The following is a 15612-nucleotide window of genomic DNA, read 5'->3' as shown; positions in this document are numbered from 1 at the left end:
TCACGAAAAATGAACCCATCTCGAAAAAAAAAAAATATCACATTATCCGACGTTTTGTGCTATTAGAGCACATAAAATATACCATTGTCTGACATAAATAGTTAAGGGCTCTCGAAACCGTGCCATGATACACAAAAATCCCTCTTGATTGAAACCTGAGATGAATGAGCTCATTCATTGTACCAATACAGCCCATCAAAACAAGGTGAGCCTCGTTGACTAAGGAGAACTTGAAATGATGCCTTAATGCAATTTCAACAGACGGCAGCATGAACAAAAGCATTATGCGTCACTTTAATTCAGAGTAACATTTTTGTCTTCAGTGCAGACAGAAGGTGCAGACATTACAAACCAGTGCCATGTAAGTGTGACTGGGTCACACACACACACTAATGCACAAGAGTGTGAAATGTCTTTACAGTATTGCTATATTCACTCCCCTCTTTTGCCCAGATTTACTGGAAGGATGCTCCCTGAATCGACTTGGTGCTCAAGAAGGGCTCGTTGCATGTGCAAGCTGTATCACAAGTCTTGCTCTGTGCACTGATGGAACAACCTCACATACTGGCAGTCTTTCACTTGCATCTCACGCCTCAGCCTCTTTTCCTGAGTGCCTTTCTGATTTCCATCTGAAGTTTGGTCATATTACACCATTTTTAAAAGTCCCATTCAACCATTATTAGGAACCATGGCATTCTCTCAACCACTGAGAAAATGCAAACAAAAGAGAAAGAAAATAATTACAGTTATTCGTGACTGAGATGCAGTTAGTCTCTGTGGAACATTTGGGGATGTAGCATCACCCGTCTATATCCTCATCATAAGCCCATGTGAACCGTGTCCCGTCAGGCTGTGTTCTGTGTTCTTTTCACAGCAGTCTGGTGGGCCGACGCTGGCCGTTTGTCCGTGTTTTAATCTCTTCCTTATCCTCTCTTCGACAAACCATCGGACCTCAGGTTTTCCTCAACATCCGACGGGTTTGCCAGGCATGGAACTTGCCGTAAGCCATCTGCAGCATCTCCTCCAAGTGGCCTGTGAGCTGTGGGATTGTTCAACAGATTTCATGTAAGTCTATAACATACTATCCTCATTGTGTCATTTTAGAAAGAATTAGATAGAGCACACTTGGGACTTACATTAGTGCTTAAATACTGCCGTTGAATCTTTTCTTGAAAAGGACAAAGCTTGGTGATCTGAAATCTCTCCAGGTTTGACCTCATTTTCACCACCTAAATGAAACATACGGACCAAAGAGAATAATTGCGGTTGATTACATTAAAAGTTACAGTTCAACAGCTCTGAAAGATGATAGTGACAGGAGCGCTTATGGGCAGCTATTGCCAATCGCTGATTGAATCAATCACTCACCAAAATGAATATCGCCAACAAAATATTTAGATAATGTATTAACAAGACAGCAGCTTGAGTGGGAATAGGATGGTACTCTCAACTCAACTGTTCATGAAAAATATTACACTTTCCCCTGATTAATTGCAGAATTTCAGTCTGAAGGGAAAAACTTCACCTTCCCCATCTCCCCCTGCAAAACTGGAACAAAAGGACAGCTAGGTAAGGCCCACTAATTGCCTTAAGTGAGATATCCCTATTGGTGTGGTGATAGTGCAGATGCTTGTGATGCATAAGGTCATGGGTTCGAGCTGAGTCCCTGCTAAAGGCAACATACGTGTCAGTGGTGGGATGGAGTGGAAGACATTGCAGATGCATCTTTGCAGAAGACGTGGGAGAGCTGAGCATGAGGACATAGTCTTATTTGGTGGAAACGGTGTAAGCTTAGTCTTTAATCAGTGCAACACAAAGAACCTAAGGCTAGCAGAAACGTATCCGCAATGGCTTTCAAAGGTTTCTTTCAAACTTTTGAACACTAAATTTGACAGACGGAAGGTGGGATAATAATTGATCTGTATGTGTATGTATTGTATGTGCTATTGGGCACTTTTTGAAGTGCCATTTAAAATTGTGTATTCCCCCCCCCCCCCCAAAACAAGACGGTGTCACAGGGAAGGAATATTTAGTAACAAGACACTGAACTTCCTTGCAATTATTAGGATGACAGTAGTCACCTTCTCCTCCAGGAACGGTGTGTTTACAGGAAAACATGACCAGAAGTGTCTCAACAACTCTCCAACAGCTGTATAAAGATGCTTCAACTCTCCTTGAACCTCACTGGGTACCATCTCTGGAAAAAACATAAAAGAACAAAAACAAAAAGCAAGTCATTAAAAAAAAAAGAACGATCTGGGTAAATGCTCCAATAGGTTGACATTTTTCAATATTGGATTCAGGATTAAACAACAATTAGTACTTGTTGTCAGTGAATGGTCCACAAATCCCAGGGGAAGATTTACCAAAAAAAAGAAACATTTTGTCTATTTCCACAGAAATGCACACAGCTCCTACACATTTCTAGAGAGAAATGAGATTACAGGATGCACAGAGAGCAGTGTTGTGAGGTTAACTTGAGGTTCAGTGTGTTGCTCAGGGGCATTTCAACAGCCCCATACACACTAGATATGCTACTGCCACCCTCTGGTCACCAACCTTCACAGTCAGTACTATTAAAGATGCTAATAAACAATTGTACAAACACACTTACGATTTATGGCTTGCTGCGCTCCTGCCTGCATGAGGATACCGCCTGGAGAAAGCGCTGCAATGGCAGAACTAGCTGTGCTGCTGGACAACACCTGTAGGGAATATTGAGGCAAACTGAATGTATTTCAATGTGCACAAAATGTATATGGTGAAAAAAACCCCCAAAAAGAATCCTGCTTTGGGGTAAATAAGTATACAACAGTACATGATCAAGTCGGAAATATATGGTGGAGGATCTAACCTGAGTAAGGTTGGGTTTGTAGTTGGCCATCTCATGTCGGATACAGTTGACAGAGTTGATGATGTCCTGGCTGGTGCTATAATGCTGGGACTGAAGTGGCACGGGACCATGAGCATACCTTAGAGAAAAAAAAAAAGAGAAGGATTGACAGACATTACATTAGAACACTTCACTTTGATATGAATGAGAAATTGTGCAGAGATTGAGTTAATAAAACAATTGTGCTGCACTAGGCAAGATTTTGTTTATGTAAAAATACACATCTTATCAGCCTAAACATGAAGTGGGGCTGCAATAGAGAAGAGTGTCCCATTCCTGCTAACTGAGATGCCATAGAAACAACAACAAACAACAACTTTGGACTCACTCTACCTGTCAGATTTTTTGAGGTTCAAAGCAACTGTTTTCAGCCCGTTTTCCCTCTGCAGGTCCTCATATTCTATGGCTTCTTGTAATTTCACCTGAGAATATTTACCAGCAGAAAAGGTAACTGCAGTATTTTACAAAGAGACAATATTTTAGAAAAAAAAACTCTCTAGACCTAGAGAGCTACCATACCTTCTTAACAGGAGGCTGGAAGAAGTCAGAATCCCTCGAGTTTCCATCTGTACTGCTCGTCTCACTGGCTTGGTCAGTTGGTGTGTCCCTTTACAAACATGGTGCAGTTAATACAAATATGAACACACTGAGCAGTTGATCATGTTTTTTTGTGTGTTTTTTTTACGTCATTTGTTTACCCCTTCCGTGAGCCTGCTGCCAGCACCATGGCACTGTGATGGTTGAAACGCTTGATAATGGCAGAATTGCTGTTCTCCTTCACCGTCCTGTTAGAATTGGAAGTTGAAGGTGTCATGGAAACTCCGTAGCCCTGTGTGACAGATGATGCCAAGTCTTTAAGTCACCAATAAGAAGTGGAAAAAGAATGCGAAACAACCAAATGATTATCTAGTCTGATGTGGCTGCTTCTGGCTTATTGGCTCATGAAATCTCACCTCATCTAATGTTTTATCCTCCAATGAAAGGAGGTCGACCAAAGGATTCTTTACTCCTTGAACCACCATAGACTTCAAACCTGCATGAGATAGATATGAATCTTTACAACCGACAACACAGCCAGACTTGTGACGCAGTGGAAAATAGCCTTGCGGTCTATCAAGGGGGTTCACGGCAGAATAAGCTTTAATAATCCTACCCTTTTCGTCCTGCTTGGCACACTCTGAGAAGATATCCTGTGTTCCTGTGTTGATGCGGTCTCTGTGAAAATAATGGGATTGGAAAAAGCGGGTCCAGAACTCCTTCTCAGTCAGGTTATGAGGCACGTTTTCACCATACTTCTGTTTCACTGCAAGTACAACATAAGTTGACAAAAAGATATATTTAGCACAATCTTGTATGTATCCGATAAGGAGGACCAATTGCACTTATCACAAGGGTAAGCAACCATGTGCCATGGAGTGCCGAGTATGCAGGTTTTCATTCCACCAGGTGATTTCACAAAGTAGCTCTTCCTCTGTGGTTGAATGTGTGCTAATCAGTGAAATCAGCTTAGTTGGAATGAAAACCTACAGACTCTTTGCACTCTATGGCACATGGTTGCCTATTCCTGGTCTATCACTACTGTTAGCATCCATGGAGTAACTTCATAATCTGAAATAAGCAGAATAAAGTGGAGATGTAATCGTTTACCTGCAGGGTACGTTCTGAAGATAGACTCAATAATGTCAGCTGTCAGATTGTACCTCAAGCCGTTGCAGCCATCTGTCTGAGGTCTAATGTCTGCCTGTAATGCACAAATGTAACTGCTGGGTAAAACAGAATCACTCAGCAGGGTGGATTTGATTTACACGTAAATTTGAGAAAAGTAGTATTACATTGGTGTCAATAATATCCAAGTTGAGTCCCAAGTGAGTGAAAGCCTCAATTATAAAGTTTGAGACAAGGTACTTTTCAAAAATGTTAGTTTAATTCTGTCGCCCTATCATTTTAATTCTTTTCAAGATCAATCTACTCACCAGAAAGGCTGCAGATATACCAACTTCCTGTTTGTTGTTGGGTAATGAGTGGTCTGTGTTGTTTATGCTTAACCGGTTGGCCCAGAATTCTTCAGCACTGATCACCTGGCTTACCACCAGGTCTTTATACAACTGGAAAAGCACTGGATCTTCTTGCAACATTCTACAGGAGAAAAATAAAGCTGTAACTTGTGCTCTTGTGAGGAGAGGACACAAAACAGTGTTACACCAGGCTGGGTGCAAAGGATGCAGATTTGAGTCATGGAAAGGAGTGTGTGTCAATGCAACACAATAAGCACTTTTATTATTTGGTGAATCTAAGTGTGATGGCCCTCCATATATGCCTGTGTAGGGAAACACTGAAATCTGAGACTCAGAATCTAACAAAACCAGGAAATATTCCAGAAGCAAACATAGTCCTGAATGCATCCATGCCTTTAGAGGGAATCTTGGGAAAGAATTAAGCCTCACCTGTTTTTCTCCTCCAATTCCTTGTTGGCCTTCTTCTTGAACTTGGGCAGTAGCTGCTGCAGCAGCTCCTTGGCAGCATCACGATCTTTGAGGGCACTGCTCTCGTTGGAAAAGTGGAATGTGGTGCTTTCACCGGTGTGAAGGACCAGCTGGAGCTGAATCTTGGCTTTACCATCTGGACTGATCTTCTGACCTGCACACCACGGAAATAAAGGGCAGCTAGAGACCATCATCATGCAATACACTACAATCTCAGCACCATATTGTAATTTGACGGTCTCAAGCACTCACAGCGAATATCTGCATACAAGTGGCTGACGGTGAAGCGGTCTTTGCCCTCTGGGCCCCAGGCTACACGTTCAGCCATCAGGTAAAGTGTGCCATCCTGTTTCCTCTGGCGAACCTTTTTCACCACCAAAAGCACCTCCTCTGATAGTGATGCCATGGCCAAAACAGATAACTAACAGAGGAGAGAAATGGAGAACAGGAACTACTGTTAATCCCTTGATATCCTGCACAGACATGTTGACACAATCTCAGATATAAAAAGAGGAATAAGATATTGGATCGAAACGTATGTATTGCACCTTAAAGATCTAATCATAACACGCCCAGCTAGTCGTTACTTCAGCGTCAGTAACGTAAAATAACTTTATCAACGTTAGCAACATGCAAAAAAAGCGAGTACCTTAAACAAGACGTAGTAACAAGACAATGAAATAATCTGTGAGACGGAAGCACGAACGATTTAATCTGACTGCACAACAACGTCCTAAATAAAGGTTAGCCGCTTCCTACACTGCCATTATCATTAGCCAGCTAACGTTATCTAAATACAAGCCACAATCGAGTTGTTGGTTGTCGGTTTGTCATACTTACCAACTTAGCTAGCGTTACGTTAGCTAATAGTCAAGAGAAAATACTTGAGGGAGAAGTCGGAAATAAACTTCCTTTACCTCAAAATCAATCGATAGTACAACTAATACCTCGTCTTCCCTAAACACACGAGATTCAACTGTTTTGAATATAAAAAAAATAACCGAATGCGTTATTTTAAAACAAAACTATGACTACTCAAACAGTGAGCACCTAGACTCCATCACTGACATGACTGCCAGGCTGTGTTACACCGAAAACGCTCCGGTGGGACAACGAGCCGGTTACATTGTTCCAGTCGGAGCGCACTCGAAAAGATTCCGGTGAAAATGTTTCTAACTAATTAATATAGCCTGACAAAAGCAAACAACAACAACAAAAAAGACAATCACAAAATATTCACAATCCACATAAAAACCTTAACCCTAAATACAAAGTTTTCCCACTATCAACAAATAAGCTCCTTTTCCATTTTTATTTTGTAAATCGTCCATTTTATTTCAGATTTTGAAAAATTCAATATGAAATCCCCAGAGAGACAAGTAAATGTATCGCCATCCTGTTCCCCAGCTTCTTCAGATAGTTTTGCCACTTGTGAATACATTTGTTGTATTCAATGGCAGGGTCCATTTTCTCTTTGTATTGTTGTAGACACACAAAGCTAAATATACATTTTATTGAGGAGATTTTGGAACTGTCTATCATTAAACCTTTATGTGTTACTTTGTGATCTTAATAACCGTGTTTTCCCAGCTCCTACTCTTCCATTGGCATTTCTAATCATTCAGTCTTGTTCAGTCTGTACAAGAACCAACACATTATAAGGCAGCTTTCCCAGCTCTTTGCCACTGACAGGCTCCGATTATTATAAGTGTCTGACAACATTATGGAAAGGACCCTACAGAGAAATGAAACATTTTTATTTACCTTTCGCTTGATCCAGTCTGTGTGTAACTTCCTGCAACAACTCAACTCTCGCGAGACTTGGTTATACACAGACCGGATCAAGCGAAAGGTAAAGAAAAACGTTTAATTTCTCTGTAAGGTCCTTTCCAAAATGTTGTCAGACACTTATAATAACGATCTGAGCCTGTCAGTGGCAAAAACAAGCACTTTTAGTGGACGTACATTGACGGTTCACATTTGCCCCGTCGGATTACATTGCAGCTCGTTTGCGGCTGCCGGGCTGACGCGATCTCGCTCAATGCTGGACCAATTTAAAAAATTGTTGTCCCCTTTAGTCACTTGGACACAAAAAGTTGGGAAAATAGGGTCCAGGTTGAAAAATACCGAAGTTACCCTTTAACATTCCACCATTTGCTGAACTCGTCTGTGTTACTAACGGGATTTGTAAACAGTAACCGCTTACAAACGTCTTCTGCTGCCCTTCAAACATTAACGGTAGGTAAGGTATAGCCCACCTTGTGGTATTTAACTAACATTAGTGGAATTATTTAACAACTGTGTCGCAGTGCTTCAGTGCATTGCATTGAATTGAACTGAATCAAACTGAACACAGGCGCCGTGGGTCTCTCAACAGGATCTGTGCTTGTTTATACTTGACACTGAAGTAGTTTCATTAGGTCATTGTTGAACTGCACAAATCTGTGGTAATAATAACCTTTACTGGCCAGGTAATGTTATTTCTTATTTCTTCTTTCACAAGGCATGCCAATACCAGAATGCCAATACAGAAACATGAAAACATTAGTGGAAAGGAGATACTGATTACTTTCTTGCTGAGAGTTTGTATTAGAAGTTGTACACAAGGACAGCCTCCCATGTGCTGCTCCAGGCTGTAAAGGCTGTAAATATAGGCTATTGATGATTTTACACATTTGAACTCTGGCTCTCTGATCACAAGCTCTGAAAGAACTGTTCATATTCATAATGATGGTGGATTATCTTAGGCCACTGGAATAACATGATCTTTTACAAATTTTTTTTTTTTTTTTTTTTTTACATGTAAACATGTGAATTCACCAAAAGTTACAGCTACAATAAATTGCCGAGACATAAAAACAAAGACATATAATCATAGATCGGCTTGAGAATTTTAATGACACTGAAGACACATTTCTGAAGTTTGACAAACCACAGATAATGGAGAACGATAGTTTGGATGCCCTTTACATGTTTTTCTTTATCATTAGGCTATATTCAGAGGACTATGAGAAAATCTACAAAGGTGACATTGTTGGGAATGATGGTCAACAAACAAAGACAAAATCTGTTTTTAATTTTTCATGTTTGACCTCAGATGCCTAATGTCTCTTGCAAAAGAAAGTCAAACTATCGCTACTACATATCTCAACTCATTCATGTCTTTTTTCACTCTAGTCACTTTCAGTAAAAGGAAGAGAAACACCCTCTTAGATATAATACACACATATATTCTTACAGTTTTGAAAAGTCTAGTCTACATTTTAGAACAATGAACCATCTTCCCCAAAAGTTAAGAGCCATGACACCAATATGTGTTGTCAATAAATGAAAAAGTGTTGATGGGCATTGTGAAAGTACACAGGTCCATATTCCAGAGGTGTGGGGAACATTTTATCAGCAACAGTGAGTGTAAAATCTTAAATTAACATCTTGGCTATACAACAATGTTGGAATTAATTAACATTTGTTGGCACTGGTCAGCTGAAAACAGCAAATTTCAGACCGCTCCGTTAAGTCACATGCTTTAATTTGCCAGATAATATACAATAGTTTGCCTTTGGTCATCATATATTGGAGTCTTGGTTCTTTTTTCTCGATTAGACTAGTCATTTAATGAAGCTTAATTTTTAATGTTTGCATTTGAAACATTTCAATTAGTCTGCCGTGTTCTTCTCACACTCAGTGACATGGCAACCACACGTGTCAATTGAAATGTAGGAGAGTGTCTTCTTTTTCATGTTCTTGCCATCAGAGCAGATCATCTCCACCACCCTCTTGCTGGTGGACATTTCTTGACAGCAAGAACACGAATGCATTAAGCTGTTCTTTTCTGCAGAGTATCTGTAAATAAAGACAAAGCAACAGCAATATTAATCCACTGGGAATGGAGCTGGACTGGGGTCAGTTTCAATCACTAATTAACTAGGCATTCCTTTCCACATGATAATTTAACAGGTAATTATAGAATGATTCAGTAGGTTGTATAGCCCCCAGAATCTTTGTTCAAAGTGACTGTAAATCTCACATTGAGGAAGTCCCACAGGATCCCTGACAGGCTGAAATTTCCACTGGTTCAATTGACTTGCAGTCCTTTATCTGCAGATAGGTGGTGTTCTTGATCATTTGACAGCTGTAGCGAGGAGTGCCTGTGAATGATATAAGTATAGGTTTATTAAGATACTGCAAAAATGACATTTAGTACTTGCCTGCAGGCACACTGTCACTTCTGTCCGTCAAAGTTTTCCTGTGTTTTCATGGGAAAACAGCATTATGGGTTTTGGCTTTGATAGGTCAGCTAATGACAACGGATGCCAAGTGAGTCCTCAAGTTTCACAAAGAGTCTAAGATCCTTCATCACTGAGGCATTTTTCTTTGTTCCACTATCTAGACATGGTATGAGTTCCCTGTTCCCTGAATTTTTTTTAAATTCCCCATCCACACTGACAGATTCCAAGATCTCACATGTAAGTGGCTTTTACAAGTTGTGAGTGAAGTTACAGAAACTGAAACTATTTGGGAATCAAATTCAAGTGGAAATAGACATCACAGTCTATTGAAATGTAACATACAAACTGCATAATAGTGTATAATTTGACCATTTTTATGTAGTTAACTCATACTTACAGGTTTTGCAACAGCCATTTTTGTCACTTTTTTCAGTTCCCTGTAATATAGGCAACGTGGATTACAAAATAGATATATAGATAGATATAAAGTCACACATCAGTTACTACTATTACTGGTTCTTTATCAAACAAAATCAAAAACAGCAATAAATTATGCTTAAAGTCATTATAAAGGTAATACCTCTGTACCTCATATTTGTCTGTCTCAGTACATATACTGTTTAAGCCCATTTACTTTAGATATCAAGTCCCATACTCACAGGAATGCAATTGTGTGGATCAAATTCAGCACACTGAATCTGCGATTCAAGGACTGTAAGCTCATCCTTTATCTTTTTGCATTCATACTTGGTACAGTTGTCATTTGGTGGTGACCAAGACTGTGAAGGCTATCAGAGGTGCAGAAGAAGTCAGTTAGTGAACATGGAAAAAGTTTGACTGAACATTTATAGAGCTAATAACACGGTTTAACTTTATGGAGATGCGTAACACTGATTCTGCATCCACTTGTAGGTGTTTCCATGACATTGAACTCACCTCAATAATGTGAGTTGTGTTGTCTTCGAACACAACAACACAACTTGTCTTTTTACATTTTCCACAACATTGTCCAGGGGAAATTTCATACACGTAGCCCTGTTTGAAAGAATGGCACACATTAAAACGCTCCGTAACATTATATATTGATTCAATCTGTAACATAATTAGTAAAAAATAGAAAGAAAAATTCTATTCTATTTCCCCATTTGCAGACAATTTCACCCTTAAGTACTGTTTCCTTATGAGTTTAAGTCATCGTCAACAGCTGAAATAAACTGGGATTATTAGTCAGCACCAGCATTTCAGGCTTCATCTCCAATATTTACTTATTGAAAACTATTAACGTGCACAGAAAAAAAATAATAAGGTTGATATAGACTGTACGTCAGCAGCATGATTTTTACACTAGACATCTGAAAAGAAAGCAAATGTGTGACATGACAGTAGATACCTGGACCAGAGAATATGGCTGTTGCCTGTTCATTAGCTCATATTGTGGTATGCAAAGTAAAAAAAAAATAATTTTTTTTTATTTAACTTTCATTTAACCAGGTTAGTCCTGTTGAAATATGGAATCTCTTTTACAAGGGAGACCAGGCCAAGAGGCAGCAGCAAAGAGTTACAAAACAATAAAAGCAGACAATAATAAATAAAGGTTAAAAGTTAAAGGTAGAAAAACAAACAAAGCAGAAGGGAAAGGGTGAAAGTGGCACAGTGCTAAAATTCTACAATGCAAAAACAACATACTTAAAACAATAACCAATAACCTAATAGATTTATCCTCCATTGTGTTAATAAGAGATTTGAAGGCATTAAGTGATTAAAAAGTGAAAATGCCATGCAATGTCATGTAACAAAAGTGAAATATTGCTTTACATATAACTAAATTCTACAGTTTGATTTACATTTTATGATGAACGTACTATTAAAACACTGATAAATACTCAAATATTGCCATGCAGAAGTACCTGTGGACACTGGGTGGAACATGGTATAGGTGAACACTCAATGACGTTCAACTTGCTGTCGGGATGCTGAGTTTCACCACAGCGGCATGTTTCACATGTGGTTTTGGGAACATCCACACCTGGCTATAAAAGAATACAAATGTATGATGATATGATATGAAACAGCCCTATCTATGATATATTACAAACATTTCATTGTTTTTAATGGAGAGTGCGTGAGTTTTGGGAAGAGCATCTGAAAATCAAGATTCAGGTGATATACAAATTTTTTTTTTTTTTTTAGAAACAAAACATGACATAACACTTTATTGAACAATTTTGGTACCCTGAATTGAGGGATTGTGCACAAAGAGGGCTGTAGTTTAACTTTGGATATGGTGCCAAAATATCAAGGTGACATTGTTCAAATATCTTTCTTTTAATTAAAAAATTGTGTTATTAAAAAACTTTTAATTTAAAAATCTTGCAATATGCATCTTACCTTGTACTCGGTACCATTGAAGACACAGACGCCTTTGGGCACTAGATAAAGTATGAACAATTTGATTGTATTAAAGGTTTATTCTTATTTTAGTTCTAGATAAAGGAAGTGTATTTTCACACATTAAGAATAGAAATAAATGTAACTAAAATTAATTGAAGAGCTTACCACAGGTATAAGAGGGGCAGCAACTTTCGGTTGAGGTGTTAATCTCCAACTCAAATCCCAGTTTGCACTTCTGTTTTGGCGATGAACAGCGTGTTTTATCACATTCTGTTGATAGATGTTTGAAAGATGTTTCCAGGGTTGGTGAGTAATGCATGAAATAAAAATGTGATTACCAAACATTGTTAGCTGGGGAATTGTTAGTTACAGTTACAAGAGTTACTACAGCTGCAGGTACTTTTGGAAAATAGGTGATTACTTGTTAGATAACATGAATATGTTTGAAAAGAAAAGGGTCTCTGTTGACCATTATTAACGCAATTTTTCATAGCTTGAAAAAATGACTAATCATGATTGCAGATGAAGACCTTAGTAGGCTGTGCTAAATTGTTCATTTAACTTTATATTATACATAATTTGCAAGTTATTCCAGCTACATAGAGAAAATGTAGAAAAAGTAACAGAAAATAAATTGAAAGTAATCTCTTTACATCACTGAGTTGTCATGCATACACCAACTTTGAACTGCTGTTTTCTGTAATGATTACACTTTGACAGATTAAGTGTGTGAGAGACCTAACAGTCATGTGCTTATCTAATCGTCTTTTGAAAACTGCTGCTACTTTAGTATTCCTGTTTATTTTTTGGCATTTCTGCTTTATTGGATAGTCATAATAGAGAGACACAGGGAGGACAGGGCAGAGAGAGAGAGGATAATTGCAGCTGCTGCGATTAGGACTTAGCCTTAATGGTACCAGGTGGCCCATACCTGCCTCTCTTGAAACAGAATATCGATAGATGTGGGTGTGGCACCTTGGATCACTCACCACATTTGGATCTCTCACAGCAGTCCACTGTAGAGTTCACCAACACCTCACCTTCCTTGTCACAAGTAATGGGTTCTTGAGGAGAACATTTTATGGGCTCACACTGAACACTCAGTGTGTCCTCATCACAAACACACTGCTGACAGTCAGTCTGCCAAGTATCGCCAAGCTGGTTTATAGACGGACAAAAGAATTAGTGGCAATTTCAGACCTGACAACAATGAATGAACCGTGAATAATTAAAAGTTAATCATTACCTGTTTTGGTTTGCCATCAGGTCCAGTGCAACCTTTAAGAATAAAAAGAAAAGTAGGTGTCTGCCCTCAGTTTACTTGTACCTTCATCTAAGAATAATTTGATTTTTCTTCACAAAATAGAAAATGTTCTTACACGAGGAAACGCAGGTGTCAGAGTTTGAACTGAACGAGATCATTCCCTCTGGGCAGAAACATCCCTCCATAAATGCGCTGCAGGCTGGGTTCTGCTGGCCTTTTTCTCCCTGGCATGGTTCCACGTATTTCTCATTGTATCTAAATATGAAGAACATTGACAGTAGACCAACAAATTATATCTTCTGCAAAATATATTGGGTACTGACTTTTTTTTCATAAATAAAATGCTACATGGCACTGCACAATGAAGTAGAGCACAGAATAGTACATACTAGTGTAATACATGGAATATAATCATTTTGTTTCTCTAAAGTTGTTGACAATAATCAGTTCATTGATGACATGTCAGTTGCTTAAATGAATAACAGAACCAAGGTGTTACCTTGCATTACAAGTTGGTGTAATAGTTGGGCCACATGGCCTGTAGATATTGTTCTCTGGACATGTATATTCTACAATAAGAGAGGGAGGATTAAAATGATGAAGTAAGCTTATCCAGCAGTCTGTAAAGTATCAATGAATAACTTTGAATGACTTCTACAAAACAAAACCGTCATACCGCATTGTCCTTTTGTAGAATTCCTCCAGTCGACACAGATAACAGCTTCAGCACACTTCGTGGCATATACCTCCAAACTAGAGCAACCCACTGTGGTATTTGGCATGTGGCAAACGTCAAATTTACAGGCCTCATAGAAGGCTTGTGGTGGGATTACTTTGTGGCATTCCTCAAACACCCTTAATGTACAAAGAAACCACACTGTTATTAAGCACAGCTGCAGAATGAACTGGCGTTATTTCATATTGTTTGTTACACCGTGAATTCTTACCTGCTCATGATAATTTCACAAATATAATAGAACTCAGGGTTGCAGGTGGGCTCAGGTTTAGGGGGCGCAGGCCCAGGTGGATTTTCACAATATGGCTTGTTCTTATCAGGTACATGCCAGTGATGTCCCATCTCAGAACATGAGGGATGAATCTGTCCATTTGGTAATCTGCAGTCATTTCTTCTGTCATTGTCACAGGTACCTTGTGAAGGTAAATATAAACATAATATTTGTTACAACACTTGTGCTGCAAATATGGTACATCCACTTGTACTTTCATACTAAATGAAGTACCCTTTGTATTTTGCAGCTATCAATTCAACATCTGGGTTCTTATTTACCATACAACAAAAATATTAGTCTAACAGCAAATCAGTTATCAACTTACCACACTGTCCCTCTGTGTTGTTGTGGAAAAGGGAATGTGGCAGGTCGATGCTGAATGAAAGCCCTTTGAACATCACAGTTGCTTCAATCTCTGGGATTTTCAACAGCAACTCAATTTTAGTACTTGTGATGATGAGGTCATCATTAGAGAAGGTTGGGAATATCCGCTTGCCATTAATGTGCACCTAAAGAATTGCAACATCAGTTACAGTGGGGTGAGAAGGGAAGTAACAAGTTGTTAGGACTAAGTAATTTTGGGAATACCACACCCGTTCATCAACCCTCAAATTAAACATTTGTAATACTGTACATAAAACAACTTTGCCAGCTTCATAGTAGTAAGAAGAGAGGCGGCAGATGGCCCAGTTACCATTGCTAATCATTGAATACAATAAAACTGTTGCAAGAAAATAAAAATAATTGTGTTTAGAGAACTTTGTTGTGATAATGGTTACCGTGTTCACTGTCTTTGGGACCCTCTCCTGTGTAAGAATAACTTCATAGTTTTTGTAATACACAATCAAGGCATGAGAGCAAGTTACAGTTCCAGAGGAATCACAATTCTCGTTGTCAATAAGAATACGGAAATTGTGTCGAGGGATGATCTCTTTAACCAAGACGTATGTGCAGTTTTCCTGAAAGCTGTAGTATGTCCCATCAAATGTCTGATAGTGAGGATCTCCCCAGCCAGTGCATATACCTGCAAAGATAAAATAATGGCATTAAGCGTTACATCAAAAAAACAAAAACATGACAACATTGTTTTTATATACTTTTTTTTAGTTTTTAAATTTTGTTTGAATGTGAAATAGTGTATTCATTTGAACTTACATTTACACTCCAAGTGATAACAACAGCCTGCTTCATCATACACCCTAACTGGTGGGTACCTATTTTCACATACAGGTTTAGTCACCGGTTCACACTTCACCGGTTCTGTGATAACTCTACCATTGTCGCATGTTTCATGGTAGCAGTTGCTTGACTTCCAAGATTCACCATCCTATCAAGGAGAAAG

The 15612-nt window shown here is 38.8% G+C and overlaps 2 protein-coding genes across 3 annotated transcripts in view; both read right to left on the bottom strand.

The window, feature by feature from the left end:
* Positions 1–273: 273 nt before the first annotated feature.
* Positions 274–6457, bottom strand: gtf2h1 (general transcription factor IIH, polypeptide 1). Of its 2 annotated transcripts, none has more exons than XM_071904792.2 (15): positions 6217–6457; positions 5629–5797; positions 5338–5530; positions 4867–5029; positions 4541–4634; positions 4047–4196; positions 3847–3926; positions 3592–3722; positions 3413–3500; positions 3227–3315; positions 2855–2972; positions 2615–2705; positions 2082–2197; positions 1137–1229; positions 274–1039 (listed from the first exon to the last, which is right to left on the bottom strand). In XM_071904792.2, exons 2-15 carry the CDS (start codon positions 5780–5782, stop codon positions 953–955), a joined length of 1647 nt encoding a protein of 548 aa, XP_071760893.2. In that variant the 5' UTR covers positions 5783–5797; positions 6217–6457; the 3' UTR covers positions 274–952. The 2 variants fall into 2 exon arrangements, with proteins under 2 accessions (XP_071760893.2, XP_071760894.2); XM_071904793.2 differs by having other exon boundaries at positions 6294–6457.
* A 2108-nt stretch (positions 6458–8565) lies between these two features.
* Positions 8566–15612, bottom strand: part of LOC139915991 (uncharacterized) — a 28647-nt gene continuing 21600 nt past the window's right edge. Inside the window, exons 36-52 of the mRNA XM_078283049.1 lie at positions 15426–15597; positions 15050–15294; positions 14596–14779; positions 14208–14409; positions 13937–14115; positions 13760–13829; positions 13376–13515; positions 13243–13274; positions 12986–13154; positions 12162–12266; positions 11994–12034; positions 11513–11635; positions 10542–10640; positions 10265–10393; positions 10003–10042; positions 9404–9524; positions 8566–9219 (exon numbers count right to left, since the gene is read on the bottom strand). Of these exons, the coding sequence (XP_078139175.1) occupies positions 9033–9219; positions 9404–9524; positions 10003–10042; positions 10265–10393; positions 10542–10640; positions 11513–11635; positions 11994–12034; positions 12162–12266; positions 12986–13154; positions 13243–13274; positions 13376–13515; positions 13760–13829; positions 13937–14115; positions 14208–14409; positions 14596–14779; positions 15050–15294; positions 15426–15597 (2238 nt within the window). The 3' untranslated portion in view covers positions 8566–9032. The remainder of the gene's footprint in view (positions 9220–9403; positions 9525–10002; positions 10043–10264; positions 10394–10541; positions 10641–11512; positions 11636–11993; positions 12035–12161; positions 12267–12985; positions 13155–13242; positions 13275–13375; positions 13516–13759; positions 13830–13936; positions 14116–14207; positions 14410–14595; positions 14780–15049; positions 15295–15425; positions 15598–15612) is intronic.

This window comes from Centroberyx gerrardi, chromosome 4 (genome assembly GCF_048128805.1).
Source record: "Centroberyx gerrardi isolate f3 chromosome 4, fCenGer3.hap1.cur.20231027, whole genome shotgun sequence".
Classification (NCBI taxonomy): Eukaryota; Metazoa; Chordata; class Actinopteri; order Beryciformes; family Berycidae; genus Centroberyx; species Centroberyx gerrardi.
Note: the sequence above shows the minus strand (reverse complement) of the source record. Positions and strands in the feature narration are given on the sequence as shown.